The sequence below is a fragment of the Natator depressus genome, chromosome 8, assembly GCF_965152275.1.
Source record: "Natator depressus isolate rNatDep1 chromosome 8, rNatDep2.hap1, whole genome shotgun sequence".
Taxonomy (NCBI): domain Eukaryota; kingdom Metazoa; phylum Chordata; order Testudines; family Cheloniidae; genus Natator; species Natator depressus.
Window position 1 is genome coordinate 45,967,912 of NC_134241.1, and position 15,316 is coordinate 45,983,227.

Consider the following 15,316-nt stretch of genomic DNA (forward strand, 5'->3'; position numbering starts at 1 on the left):
CCTGGACTTGTTAGGGGCTACTGCACGTCAAATGATGCTCACCCAATAATCCACCCTGTACTGTAGAAGGAATACAGTCCCCTTCGTTAATGTGTCCTACCTCCCATCCTTTTTTAACCAACTTACAACTGTCTTGAGAGGAAGGCTGGTGAGCTGATTACGGGTCTCCGGAGCTCTCGGATTTCTGTCTCTGCCCCAGGCTCCCTGAGTGAACTCGCTTGATGACCGTGGGCAGGTCACTTAGAGCAGGCTTTTCCAAAGTGCCCAGTGTTGGCCTAACTCCGCTCCTCCTGAAGTCCGTGGTAAAACTGTTGACTTCAATGAGAGCAGAGATAGGCCAAGACTGAACACTGTGTCAATCCCCCACTTAATCTCTTTGTGTCTCAGTTCCCCACCTGTGAAATTGAAATAAAAACACTTCCTTTCTCCCATCCTTTGTTTGTCTGATCTGTTTAGACCATAAGCTCTTCAGGGCAGGATCTGCCTCTCACTGTGTGTATGTGCCACATCTAACACCATGGGGCTCTGATCTCAACTGGGGCCCCTAGGCACTTTTGTGATATAAACCATAATAGTAAGGCCATGTCTGCACCACAGCAGCACAGCTGCAGCATGGCAGCTGTAGTGCAGACATGGAAGCACATGTCCTCACCTCTAGGGTGCCCCCTTTTGCCTGGGCATGGCATTTAAGGGGACTTCACTTCTTGTTCTCCCCTTTGTGGCCACTTCCTTGGCCATGATGTAGGGTTGCCAACTTTCCACTTGCACAAAACCGAATACCCTTGCCCCACCCTGTGCCCCGCCACTCCTCCAAGGCCCCACCTCTTCTCTGAGGCCACACACCCCATTCGCTCCATCCCCCCTCCATACCCTCATTCGCTCATTTTCACTGGCTGGCTCAGGGAGTTGGTGGTGTAGGAGGGGGTGGGGGCTCTGGTTGGGAGTGCAGGCTCTGGGGAGGGGGCCAGAAATGAGGAGTTCAGGGTGCGGGAGGGGGATCCGGGCTAAGGCAGTGGGTAGGGATGAGGAAGGGGGTGAGGGCTCTGGCTGGAGGTGTGGACTCCGGTGTGGAGACTCCGATGAGGGACTGAAGTGTAGGAGGGGGCTTTGGGTTTTGGAGTGTGGGAGGGGCTCCAGGTAGGGGGCTGGAGTGCGGGGTGTGTGTGAAGGCTCTGGCTGGGGGTGAAGACTCTGGGGTGGGGCTGGGAATGAAGGGTTTGGGATGTAGAAGGGTGTTCTGGACTGGGACCAAGGGGTTTGGAGAGAGGGAGGGGGATCAGGGTTGGGGCAGAGGGTTGGGGCATGATTGGGGATGAGGGCTCTGGCTGGGGGTGCAGGCTCTAGTGTGGGGCAGGGATGAGGGGTTTGGGGTGCAGGAGGGTGCTCCAGGCTTGGACTGAGGGGTTCAGAGGGTGGGAGGTGGATCAGGGCTGGGGCAGGGAGTTGGGGCACAGGAGGGAGTCAGGGTGCAGGCTCTGGGCAGTGCTTATCTCAAGCAGCTCCCAGAAGCAGTGGCACATCCCCACTCCAGCTCCTATGTGGAGGCACGGCCAGGTGGTTCTGTGTCCTGCCCCATCTGCAGGTGCCACCCCCATAGCTCCCATTGGCCATGGTTCCTGGCCAATGGGAGCTGTGGAGCCAGTGCTTGTGGCGGGAGCAATGTCCTGAGCCCCCTGGCTTCCCCTACACGTAGGAGCCAGAGGCGGGACTTGCTGATGCTTCCAGGAGCTTCACAGAGCCACGGCAGGCAGGGAACCTGCCTTAGCCCTGCTGCACCACCGACCAGACTTTTAACAGCCTGGTCGGCAGTGCTGACCGGAGCCACCAGGGTCCCTTTTTGACTGGGCATTCTGGTTGAAAGCCAGACACCTGGCCACCTTACCATGATGGACAGTCGCAGCTGATGTCTTCTCCCATCTCCCTCTCTGGACTCTCTGTGGCTCAGCCCTCCGGCCAAGTCACGCAACAGTTCACTCTCTTTCTGGGGTAACAAAGGTCCAACTTAAGAGTCCAAATTAAATGCCCAAACTAATAGTGCTTCTGTCCCTCTCAGGCACCACTGTTGCCCTCTGCTTCTCAGCCCTGGCAGAGCATCTCTTGTCTTGCTTCTTCCCCAGCAGGATTCCCTGGCTGCTTCCCTTCACCAGGGACTCCAGTAGTTTGCCTGTGGGGATCTCCCAGCTCCTGTCACAGGCCCTAACTCAGGGCTCCCCCCACAGAAGCCTGCTGTGCTCCCTATGGGTCTCTTTCTCCTGTGCTCTGAGAAGGTGACTCACCCTGACTTCCTCAGGCTCCTCCAGAGGGAGCTCCCCTTGTTCCTCCCTCCAGGGGCTCCCCCTCTACTGACTTCCCAGCTCTGTTTAAGTAGCACTCTCCCTGCTGCCCCACCACAGCTGTGGGTCAGTCTTTCTAACAAGTCATCACACTTGGCTAAGGTCATTAATTAGCCCTTACTCTCCAGCTTCTCAGTGAGGCTGAGGGCTAGCTGCTAAGTCAGGGGCAAGGCTGAGCACAGCTTGCCTCCAAGGGCTGGCCAGCCCGTGACAAGATGCTTCCTACGTTGACAGAAAGTGTTTTTTCTGTTGATTCAGTTAATCCACCCCTCCAAGAGGTGATAGCTAGGTTGACAGAAGTTCTTCTATTGACCTAGCCATGTCTACACCAGGGGTTAGGCATGAATTTTTTCACAGCCCTGACCAACGTAGATAGGTCAATCTAGTTTTGAAATGTAGAACAGGCCTCAGTCTCCAGGAGCAGACCCTGGGAAGAAAAGTGACACTGGGCTCTGGTTCAACTGCCATTCCTCCAGTGCCCTGCCCTGGTGCTCTCTCCAGACTAGCACAGCAGACACAAATGCATGATAACAAATGGAAAGGGTGGCAGGGGCTCCATTTATTGAAAATGATCATTTCTATTCTAGTGCAAACATACTATATTTTACATCACAAAGCAGGATATAATTTACAGAATATATTTTCACAAGATCTCAAAACCCCTCAGTGGTGTTTGCATCCAGTCCATCATCTTCCCAGTGTTTTTATTTCCCACCACCACTTAAAATTCCATACAGTCCATCACCACCTTGTTTCTGGACAGACCAAGGGTGGAGAGTTGCTCATCAGTATTTGTCCATGAGTGTCAGAGGGGGATATGTCTCATGAACATGTTCTACCGTATGGGTCCCCAAACTCTGTGACACTAAGGGTTAACTAGGTAACATCTAAGCAGCCCAGACAGAATGCACCTGGAGCTTCCACTAAAGCTATGGAGAGTTTCATGCCTTCACAATCAGGCCCCTAATTTGCATGTATATTGATACAGTTTTATAAAATACAGAATAAACACATGTGATCACACTATTCTGCTTTTGCTGGGTAGATGAATAGAAAATTGTTTGTTGGTTGAAGTCATCAGCAATGAAAACCTGCAGTTGATCAACTTTGTCCGTGGACTATATTTACAAAAGCTGGTGGGTGCTGAGTGCATTTTTGGATGTGGTGGTTTTGCATCTGGCCCTTGTCGGGATACTCCCACTCTGACCTGGTGGAAGTTTACCAATGGGAGGGTGAGAATCCAGCAGAAGGGACAACTTCACCAAAAATAAAATCCTTGCCACCTAAATAGTAAGGCAAAACCTGGAGACATTTCTATGGCTCCACTGCTGCATATACTTATACATGCGCATAACTTTACTCATATATAGTGAATGCGATTACTGTCATGAATGAAGTTAAGCATGTGCATAAGTGTTTTCAGGATCAGGGCCTTAGTTAAGTCCTGGTATTTACAGGCATATCTCAGTTTAAGAGTGACAACAATTCAGGGAACACAAATTGGGCAACTTTGGTCCCTGGAGTTTGTACATTTGTCCTCTCTGAGCTGTTTTCCCACCAGCATGAGAAATGGATTCCTTTGCTGAGACTCAAGGTGATTTCTGCCTGCAGAAGATGCCTCATGGTGTATCAAAAAGTGGAGAAGGGCTAGGGTACCACAAAAATGCAGCATTCATTGATTGAAAACTTTGGCCCAGATTCTCAGCTAGCATCTGTCCTCCGTTGACTTCCTCAAAGCCATGCCAATACACACCCACTGAAGATATGGCTCTTGATTTTAATTTGGATGTGAGTCCCCTCCCCCAAGCTCTGCTTGGCGCAGGATTGGGTGAGCTGAAAGTATCTCAAGTGTCAATTTAAAAGCTGAGAAAGAAAGGAAAGCGGAAGCTCTTTGGGCCATTTCCTAGGACAGGGGTCAGTAACCTTTCAGAAGTGGTGTGCTGAGTCTTCATTTATTCACTCTAATTTAAGGTTTCACATGCCAGTAATACATTTTAACGTTTTTAGAAGGTCTCTTTCTATACGTCATTAATATATAACTAAACTATTGTTGTCTGTGAAGTAAATAAGGTTTTTAAAATGTTTAAGAAGCTTCATTTAAAATTAAATTAAAATGCAGAGCCCCCCCCAGACCAGTGGCCAGGACCCGGGCAGTGTGAGTGCCACTGAAAATCAGCTCGAGTTCTGCCTTTGGCATGCATGCCATACCCCTGTCCTAGAAGTTCACTATGGTGATTGGACCACTCCACGCAGCATCTGATCTCAGGAGTTCTGTGAAGATGAACCATCACCCTTTAATCCCAACACAGAAACACAGTTATCCAAAAGGAGACAATTTCTCGCTGCTGGGAAAACTCAGCTCCGAATTCATAGTTTAAGACACCACATAGTATTTTGGGCTGAGCTATTTCCTTTCATCTGAACATCTCCATAAATGAGCCTCACAACACTCCTGTGAGGTAGGTAAGTACTAGTCTCCCCATATTGCAGAGTAGGAGAGCCAGGCACAAGAGGTGAAATAACTTGGCCAGCGTCACACAGTGAGTCGGCAGTGGACACAGTAGCTCAACCCGGGAGTCATGACTCCTAGTGCCCTGCTAGATAATACAATGCACCTCAGAAAATGGGAAATAACATTAAATGCTTTCCAATATTTACACTTTCTTGTAAATGTATTCCTATCCCCTTCCAGAATGTATCTGTAGGCTGGTGCTGGAAATAGTGGATAATTAAAGGGTCTCTTTGTTCTGGCACATATCTAAGTCCCATTGGTTGTGTCTACACAAACATTTTTCATTTAAATTTCTCCCTATTGCACTATCGTCCACTGATGGTAACAGCAGACAGAGGTTGAGTGTGAGCCAGTCACAGCCATTTTAACCACTGTGTTGGCTCAGTCTGCTCTGAGGGCTGTGCCCCACAGTGATTTGAACACCAGTAATTGTTGATTGCTGTGCCACCAGCAGAATGGCACTTTTGGTAGCGTAACGATAGTGTCATCCCCCAGGTAATCAAAAGTCATGAGTCAACCACCCCCAATAAATCGTAAGATCGACTTAAAAATAATAATTCATAGAAATGTAAAACTGGAAGGGACCCCAAGAAGTCATCTGGCTTGTCCCCCCGCCCACACACATGAGGGCATTGGGTCCTGTAAATATTGGGTCCTTTTTCTCTACTGTCTAACTTTTGAGCCTTTAGGTGACACTTGGGTCACCCTGTCTCGCTTTTCTCCACAACCACAAGGGTTAGAATTTTGGAGGGGTGCAGTAGGGGGATGCTAAATAAAAGCTGAGATTTTCTTGCAATCATGTGACTCCAGGACCTGTGGCTTTAGGAACCCGTCAAATATCCAAATAGAGTCATGAGGGTCAGCAGCCTTGATGCAATGGTGGGAAGTCTGAAGCGGAATGCTCGTGCCAACTAGGCAGTGGCTGGCTGTACAGAACTCTTAGGGACACCTACAACTGCACGTGACCCTGATAGCTAGAGCTCAGAAGCTAAGCAGAGTTAGATAGAGAACTAGAGGGGTAGGACAATCTGCTTAAAAATCTGAACTGTTTTGAAGGGCAAATTCTACTCAAGTCGGAGGGAGGGACGGCAAGTCTATCTGACCGGCATGGCATGTGGACTCCTAAATGGACTGTCCTGTAAGGTTGGGCAGCACAGTTGCACCCTGGTGTTGGTGACTCAGCAGGAGGCGCTCATCCCTTGGATTCAGTCCTGAACCAATCCACACCAGAACACATGGAGGCGCCGTCTTTTAGATACAACCAAAATCCCGGCTGCATGGAGGACTAGCTCCTCGCCTCATGGAAACCAGCCCAGCACTGCAGTCAGCGGAGCGACACTGTTTACACCAGCTAAGGATCTGGCCCTTGGTTCATATGCTTTTTGCAAGTGTTAAGCCTGATGCTCAGGCTAAATTCTAATTGATATTCTGCCTACATAACATTTCACCTTCATTTTAAATGGCTGTGCATGGTTTTAGAATGGTGGGGCCCGTTGCCAGACCAAAGCCACATTCCAGCCAAAAGGTGCCTGCTTCAGCACCTAGATATAGATCTACGGTACTGTTTGGGAAATGCTCTGTGTAGATATAATCATCAGATCAGTGCCCAATGCTTACTCACATCGAGTAATACCTTGAACGGTCCATTGACTTCAGTGGGGCCATTCAAGGAGCAAAGTTCTATTCAGTGTGAACAAAGGTCTCAGAACCTGTCCCTCAATGGCTCTCCTTCTGTACATAAGTGTTACTCGGCATGAGAAAGGCTGGCAGAAGCAGGTCCTCAGGTTTCACTCAGGCGTACTCCCACTGGCAGCAGCAAAAACACAAGGGGATCATCTTTCCCTCAGGACATATGCATGGGGGGAAACTTTCCAGGCACACATCCAAGACAGCTCCATAATGTTGTCCCTCCTCTCTCTAGACCCAGACAAGGTGGGGGGAAGTACAGAAGGGGATTTGATAGGAATCTCATTCCTGTCTGAGTCTCACAAGGGGCAGGGCGTTTCAGGGGGAAAAGCACTGCTGGCCCCTGCTGTCTTACCTTAGTGTGGAATCCCTCCATGGTTGGAGAACCCCCTCTATCACCTGGCATCGTGCCTACTGGATGGTCCTGTGTCTTCGGTGGATTTCCCAAGATCTGGCTGGATCTGAAGTGCTGGAAGGCCAGAGTCCTCACTTCTCTGGAGGAGCAAACCCTACTCACTCCACAAAGGGAACCTCACAACATGTCTTTCCCCAGAGCCTTGTTGGATGGGTTTTCCCAGAGGAAGAGATGATCTAGCCCTGAATATTGACCTCCTGATTTGGATAAACTGGACCCTGAGTTTTGCCTGACTAAAGACACAGGGATTTGGCCGATAGCTTATAATGTGCTGTGGCCTTCTGTAGATGAAATGTTCTAAGCATAAGCTATTTATTATTACTATGATCGTGAGCAGCATACGACCATAAATGGGAACCTGGCACTCAGTCTCTATAGGAACTTGGCTGGAGCACACATATCTTGAACGTTTTCAATGTATTTTTATTTTGTTGAATAAAAAACACCAACCAAGCTTGCATGTATATCTTATATATATAAATATATACAGTATATATAAAACAAATGCGTTTGGACAACACTTTTACCTGTGGCACAAAACATAAGGCATAGAAAGAAGCATAAGGCAAAGTCCTAATCTTTGAGCTCCTGAGCAATCTCCCCTATGCAGACACGCACTCTGGCTTGAGAAGGATCTTCTCTTCTTTGGCTTTTCAAAGAGGCTGGGCCAGAAATAATCAGAAAGAGGCGAATAAGTTCTAAACTCAAGATGGCTGTGAATGAAACAATGAACATTCCAGGCAACTGGACTAGAGGAACTCACCGCGTTGCTCAAAAAGCCTCCTCAGAGGCTAATGATAATGACTTTGCAGCTGCAGCCTTGCTCTGGAGTGATGGAAGGATACTTCGATCTCATGCAGATACAATGGAGAGGGCTTTGGCTTCGGAATTCCCTTTTCTAGAGTGAGCTGGGGCATAGGAAGTGAGGGACCCGGCGCTGAACCTCAGGAAAGTCTAGGGGAGAAGTTCAAAGGCTGGATCGATAGGGTTTCTTTTGCAGTCACGTATAAAATAAACAAGAAGGATGGAATTGTCCTTAACTGAAGAAGCTCATAGTATACTGAGCAGAAGCGATAAACCTGACACAAAGTGGTGACATTATCCCACAAGGAAAGAGGAACACCATAACTAATTTGCAGTTCATTTTTCTCCTGCTTTTGTCCCAATAGTCAGTTCAGGGTTTATTTTTCAGCATGAGCAAACTGCTAAGCAGGACAGGTGTCATTTTGTTTTACTCTTTCTTTGAGACAGTGTTTAATTGACTGTCGGTACTTGGTTCCTCTGTAAACTATATTCCTTTGCTTTCAGTCTCAGGTTGGCAATGCTGTTGGCCATGTTCATGCCCTGGGCAGGGCTAGCATTGGTACACGTAGCAGAATAGGTAGCCATGGCGCTGTTGGGGTGGAGAGAAGAGGAAAAAAGAAAGAAAAACAAAATCAGAATCCAGCTGCAAATCAGGGCTGCATTGAACTCGGAAATCAGTCGCTAGGTGAGCGGGTGCTGGCGTGGGCATACATCATGATGTATAATGTTTCAGTTACTGGGTGCAACATTCCTTACCATGACTGGACATTTTAGTAACTTGCCTTTTAGCGCACTGATGGATCACCCTGTTTAACGGCATTTCCCAGGCTACAGCCAGCTGAAGTCAAAGGGTTTTGAAACAGGCCCACAACGATCAGTTTATGCGACCAAAGTACACGAGAATGTACTACAAATAGTCACCAGATGCAAAGTTCACATCTGGAGCCAACCTTTGTCAAAGTTCAGGGGAGCTCAGGTCTGAGGTCCTGGTTCTAGAATATACCGGAAGGAACACACCTGCATTAGCAGGAAGATAGACTAGACACTGTCCTTTTCCACCTCTGACTTCTATGATTGGAGAGTCTTTCTAATGGCAGGTTTCCCTTGGGAAAATTTGGGGGTTTACTACAGGTAAGGGAGCAACAGTTTTGCCAGTGCGGTGCACATATTCCAAATTGCTGGTGATATTTCTAAGTGGCCGCACAAGTCAGAGCTGGACCCTTAGAATTTTACATGCAGTTCAGTTATATTTGCTGCTCGAGACAGAAACTTTCGGATGATCCAGAAGAGACCCTATTCCAGGCCAAGCAATTACCAGACCCATTTCTCAGGAAAATAAACTCAGGAAAGTCCATTTTGCCACAAAGACCCGGATGGACTGTGCCGCCACTTCCTGTATGGAATGGCAAGCAGTTTTCTGTCATCTGTGTTCCAGCCAAGTTTTGTCAGTCACTAGCGTTCATTGTTACATCACCTGAGTGGCCTGGCCAAGGAGAGAAAACTGAGCTTCATACCAAATGCCACCGAGAAACATAAAGAACAGATCATGAACACTCACATTTCTCACTGCCCAGCCTAGACACGGGCACAGTAGCAGTGCCATGCTTTAGCTTTAGGGAACACCATCTCCTAGACTACAGGAACTATTTGACTCAGCACATCCATTCGGACATTTTTTTTCTAAACACTTCCTTTGCATTTTTGGTGGGGCTGTGGGATAAGATGGACCTTTATCACCGGATAAAACCTCAGCGGCATTCCTATCGGGACACTTTACTCCGATGGCCCTGCTCCATTTTCTCTGTTGTCCCTTTTCCTGTTTAACTGCTGATTGGTAACTGTGAACATGGATGTGGCATATCCCTTTACAGCCACCGTACGGCTGTAACCTGAGATGTCTAGCACCAATTGGAGAACGAATGCACAAGGTGTTACAGAGTGTGACGGTAACTACCACTAAGCATCATGAGACTGCGGGTGCACCTGGGCAGCACATACATGATCTAACAGTCATCTCCCATAAGGCCTGACCCAAAACCTACTGTAATCAAGGGAATTCTTTGCCCTGACTTCCCAATAGCCTTTGGATCAGGTCTGTCAGCCAAACTGGCTTTATTACAAATGCTCAAACTGCTTTCAACTCATATTAACTTTGTGGATGGAAAAGATACTCAGCCTGACGCAGGGAAATAATGGGGGAAAGAGGTCAAAACAGCATTAAGGATGAACATCTTTGAATAAAATACAAACCCACCTGTACCTTTGTCCTGTATTGTAAATTTAAACCTTCAACCCTGAAGTTTTCCTGAGGTTCAATAACGTTTGGTTAAATTTATTATTAATATTTATTGGTATTGTGGTAACACCTAAGAACTGCAGTCCTGGAGCAGGACCTCCTTTTGCTAGGTGCTTTACAAACACAGAAAAAAAAGGATGGTCTCTGTCCCACAGGGCTTGCAATCTAAGGGTATGTCTACACTCCTCAAGCCGACATACCCACGCTAGCTTGAATCTGGCTAGCTCGGGTCCCAGAACAGGGAAACTGTGGTATCAGCATATCTGATCCTGCCTGGAACCCGGGGTAATCACTTCCAGGGCTAGCCCGTGCTGCCACAGCTTCACTGCTCCAATACCTGAGCTAGAAAGATTAAGGCAGACTTGGATATGTCAGCTTGAGCTGCAGTCGTACCCCATGATTGCAGTCTCGACATACCCTGTGCAAACTATGTTTAATTTTAATGCTACATCTACCTTTCCAGAGCAAAAGTAGAAATTACTTGTTCCCGAGAAATTCCCTGCGTAGTTTTTCAGGAACAATAGGTGTGGGTCATTCAGATAAAAGCCCGATTTGAACTGAGGAACTTGCAATGATTGCCCGATGCTGGTTTAAAGACCCCAAGGAAATAAACTGCACTGAATGAGTGACACAATTTTAGAAAGAATCCTGAGAGTTTGATAGGCTACATTTCTCACGTTACTGCAGACAATTGAGGAGTATCAGGAAATCAGCTCAGTTTGGGATTTTGTCAAGGCTATTCCCAGTTTTCTGTGATTTTTAGCTGTAACTAAATATCATAATGTAATTTATGCTAATAGGCTGGCATACACCCCTGCACAAAAGGCCATACACCACTTACGTCCTTAAAATACATTTTGTATGAGACTCAAGTCGTATCTGGGCCAGGGGGTGGGAGAAAACCTGGGGAGGGCGGTGTAGGGGGGCCTAACACACCTGCAATAGAAATATGCTGGGAGTTCTGCTCCCATGTAAACTTGTGCACAGCTGGGGGAGTGATGAAGGGGACCTGGAGAAGCCGGAGTGGCACCAAGGACTGGGCTGGGGAGCAGAGAGTGGGACCTGGAGGGTCTGGAATGGGCCCAGGAGCAGGTAGGATCCCCCAGGATCCTCCTTCCCAGCCTGGAGCCAGCTCCCGTTCCCTCCTGCCCCAGGCTGAGTCTCAATATCTCCCCTTTCTCTCTCCTACCCTTCTACCCTGCACCCCAGCCTGCCTGGTCCTTGTGCTGGCTCTCTGCCCAGAGGTGAATGTCATCCTCAGAGTTTTGAAAGCCCTCTAATGTATGGAACTCTATTTTCATTATACTGGTGTAGAGCACTCAGCACAACGGGGCCCAGATCTTTTACTGGGGCCTGGAGGAACTACCACGATACAGATAGTGAATAATAATTACACTACCTAGAATCCCAAACAGGAAGAGTCTGCTTGGAGAGTGGAAAAATACTGTAGTGTTTAGTAGCACAACTCAAGGTTTCTGTTTTTCATTCAGTTAAAAATCCCAACAACCTCATCTGCACGACTATATCACAGATCTGGCTAAATTTCATCTCCCCTCACCAGCAAATGGGTAGACATAAATCATAGAATCATAGACTATCAGGATTGGAAGGGACCTCAGGAGGTCATCTAGTCCAACCCCCTGCTCAAAGCAGGACCAATCCCCAATCAAATCATCCCAGCCAGGGCTTTGTCAAGCCTCACCTTAAAAAAACTTCCAAGGAAGGAGATTCTACCACCTCCCTAGGTAACGCATCCATAATAGGTGCCCAGTTCAATGGGATTTGGGCATCTAATTCCTTTAAACTCCTTTTTCCAAGCTCCATCTACATAACAGAGGCACAGCAATGGTGCTACAGCAGTGCCACTGGACCGTAGATGCTTCCTACATCAACAGAAGGGGTTTTCCCATTGATGTCGATAATCCACCTCTCTGAGATGTGGAAGCTAAGTTGACAGAAGAGTTCTACCATCAGCTTTGCTGCACTTACTGTGTGGGTTGGGGGCCATGAAATTTTTCTCAGCCCTGAGCGATGTAGCTAGTTTGACATAAGTTTTAGGTGTAGGCCAGGCCTCAGTCTTTTTGTTACAGTGGCTCCTGATAGAGGCTGGTTTGGCTTCAGTGCTAACCTTCCTGCCTGCACCATGAATTATAATAACCAGGTGGTCAAAGGTCTCTCAACAATAACTTAGGATAGGAGAATTGGAGGAGAGACTAAATTTTCCACTCTCAACACGTTCTACCTCAACAGCAGTCGTCGTACAAAAGAACAAACACCTGTCAGGGATGGACTAGGTATACTTGGTCTTGACTCAGCATAGGGGTCTGGACTAGATGACCTCTCATGGTCCCTTCCAGCGATACATTTCTGTGATTCTGTGCAATGCAGCATAGAGCTGTGCGAATAAAAAAATTGTCAGTTTACCGGCAAGTCAAAAAAAAAATTAATTAAAAATTTCATTTCGAGTCTACCCAGAACATTTTTCAAAATTTTCAGAGAATTGAAAAGTAAAAGAAAAAAAAAGTTTCCTTCAACCCGAAATGAAATGTTTCATTTCAGTTTCAAACATTTTCAATTGTTTTTTCATTAAATGAAAGGACATTTTGAGGCAAAAATGTTGTTTCAAGCTAAAAAAAAACATCGATTTTGACGGAAATATTTTGTTAGGGGTTTTTGCAAAATATTTTGAGGTTGCCAAATCTGCATTCTTCACCGAAAAAAAGATTCCGCTGAAATTCACCAGCTCTAATGCTACAGGCCTCTACAACGTTCCCAGACACAACAGCTAACAACAGCGTCCTTGCAGCATCTTCGGCCATTATTGGAGAATACTAGGGGAGTCATGGAAAGGGGTTATTATACAACTTGGGAGCCTGGAGCTGGATCTCTCTTTCACTTACTTACATTGTACTATAGAGACCCCAGCCCAGTGAACTACTCCATAGTCTGCTTCATAGTTTGTGTGACTCTATTCTAGTGTATTTCTTAATCAACTCCAGAATATGTCTAGCAACTGACTGAATTTTGAGGGGTGCAGAGAACAGAGTACACGCAGGAGAGCAATTGGCCTATAAAAGATCAATAGTTGAATACCCCCACTGCTGTCTTCTTTTGGTTCCAACATAGGGGTGTTACATTTAACTCCCACCAACATTAAGAAGCTTTGTTTGCATACATTGTAAGATGGTGCAAAGAGGCCAGGATACAGGATTTGAAGTAAATACCTCCTTACTTCTAATTTTGACTCTGCTACTGTGTTTCTATGAGGCCTTGGCCAAGTCACTTGATTCCAGTGGAATTTAGGGGCCAAAATACTTTTGAGGATCTGGGCCTTAATCTTTCTGCTTCACTTTGCCCATCTTCTAAATGGGAATAATACATCCCGAGCTAACAGGGGTGCTGTGAGACGTGGTGAGCTAATGGTTGCAAAGTACCTCAAAGATCAGCGGTATGTGGTGTGGTTAAGCATAATGAAATGTATAAGCTCCTGGGTCTTGCCTTTCTCAATTATAGGGATGGCACAAGAGTTGACAGCAGCCCATTAACTTATTTTTCAGACTAGGATAGCAACAAGGGTGTATAAAACTCACTCAGGTGTTTCCAAGACCCACTGAAGTCATTGCACAAATGCATCTTTCCTGTGTCTCCCAATAGCAAGGCAGCTCTGGCAGAGATGCTGGGGGGGGGGGCTAGGTGACAAGAGTTTTTCCCTCCCCCCCAGAAGCAAGCCCCCTGTAGACCTTCTTGTGATCACCCCAGCCTCTGTCTTGTCGGCTCTGCTGCTGGTGAAGGGCAGGGACGGTGTGGAAAGAAATCATTAGCACGGGAAAGCAAAGGCAGAGCCATTTATTTCCCAGCCACCTACCTCAGGCAAAGCAGATCATCTCTGTGGATCTCCTGCCTTTGCTCACCTTACATCTGCCCATGGCCACTGCCTGCAGGTGTGAGCAGCAGAGACCACGAGTTTCCCCTGCTCTGCCATCCTGCCTTGGGCCTGCACTCCGCCCAGCAGAGCTCTAGTGCCTGCAGAAGGGATGGCCCCAGAGCACAGAGGGGTGTGCTAACTAAGACACCTGGGCTTCAGTAGCCCAAGTAGCCCACAGAGGAGTTTGTCACTGGGGGCACGGAGAAGGGGCGGATCAGTGATCGGGCGGGTGGAGGGGGCGTTGGAACAGGGCTGCTTGTCTTTGAAAGATGAACTTGGGAGCCCAACTCTCCATGTCACAGCAAACTAGGGGGTCGCAACAGGAAGCTGGAGGATGTAGGTGTGTGCTGGGAATGGATGCTGACAGAGCCGGACCCCAGAATCACTGAGCCCTCTGCAGGCCACACGCTTGCCATGTATTTCTGGGCCAGCCATAAGACTTTGTGTACAAACTGCATCCCTGAAGGGGAGAGGGCAGCCCTATGAACTGTGACCCTGAAAGGGAAGGGGTAGCCCTATCAACTGTAATGTGGTGGGAGGGGGAACCACTATGAGCTTGACTCAGGGCAGGGGAACCCTTATAAATGGCCTGGAAGGGACAGAACACCCCTAAACACTGTGACCTGGATTGGGCAGCGCACCCATCCACACGGACCTGGAGCAGCATGGGGCACCCCTCTAAACACTGCATCTGGCCTAGGCCCACCCACCTAATCTGTGAGCCTGTCAGTTTCTTCCTGCTGCCGCCCCTTCTGTGCTCACTGCCCAGGGCCTGGCGTGGCTCGCGTTCGAGCCCACTTCAGTCCCTCCTCTCCACAGCAGCCCAGACCAGCCTAGCCAGCTGGCAGTCTCCTCCTTGCCTTTCCAGTGACCATGCTGCCTCCACCCCATACAGCCCATACAGAATGCCCCCTGCCCCCTGGAAGTTACCTTTGCAGTGTCTTCTAGAATCCGTTATGAAGCCCCTCGTGTAAACAACATCTTGGGAGGGACGAGGATCTATTTTTAAAAGTGTGAGAGGTAGAAATGAGCCACGCGAGTTCAGCAGGTCCCTGGTACTGTGACCATAACAGCCATAGGGGGTGGGAAGGGAGCGGACATCTGCACTCATCTCTCCTGGACCATCTCACCACCCCACTCCTCCCCAGCAAGCAACACTGCGGGCAAAGCCCCCAAGCTGGGATGCATGCTGGGAGCTAACCCCCATGGGAAGGGGCTTTGCCAGCCAGGCAGGTAAAAAACAGAGGGCAAGGCCTGGCCCCAGTGTACAGGGCAAAAAAGTAGGTTCATTGAGGTCATCTAGTGTCACGACCACACTGCTTGTCTGTACAGAGAGGGGGCATCC

General features: G+C 48.1%; 1 protein-coding gene across 2 annotated transcripts in view; it reads right to left on the reverse strand.

Moving 5' to 3' along the window:
* Nucleotides 1–7,481: 7,481 nt before the first annotated feature.
* Nucleotides 7,482–15,316, reverse strand: part of PRRX1 (paired related homeobox 1) — an 82,116-nt gene continuing 74,281 nt past the window's right edge. The window contains exons 4-5 of one of the 2 annotated variants that reach the window (XM_074962169.1): nucleotides 14,902–14,970; nucleotides 8,216–8,339 (exon numbers count right to left, since the gene is read on the reverse strand). In XM_074962169.1, the coding sequence (XP_074818270.1) occupies nucleotides 14,916–14,970 (55 nt within the window). In that variant the 3' untranslated portion in view covers nucleotides 8,216–8,339; nucleotides 14,902–14,915. Of the gene's footprint in view, nucleotides 8,340–14,901; nucleotides 14,971–15,316 lie in introns of both variants that reach the window. The other variant, XM_074962168.1, reaches the window with a different exon arrangement.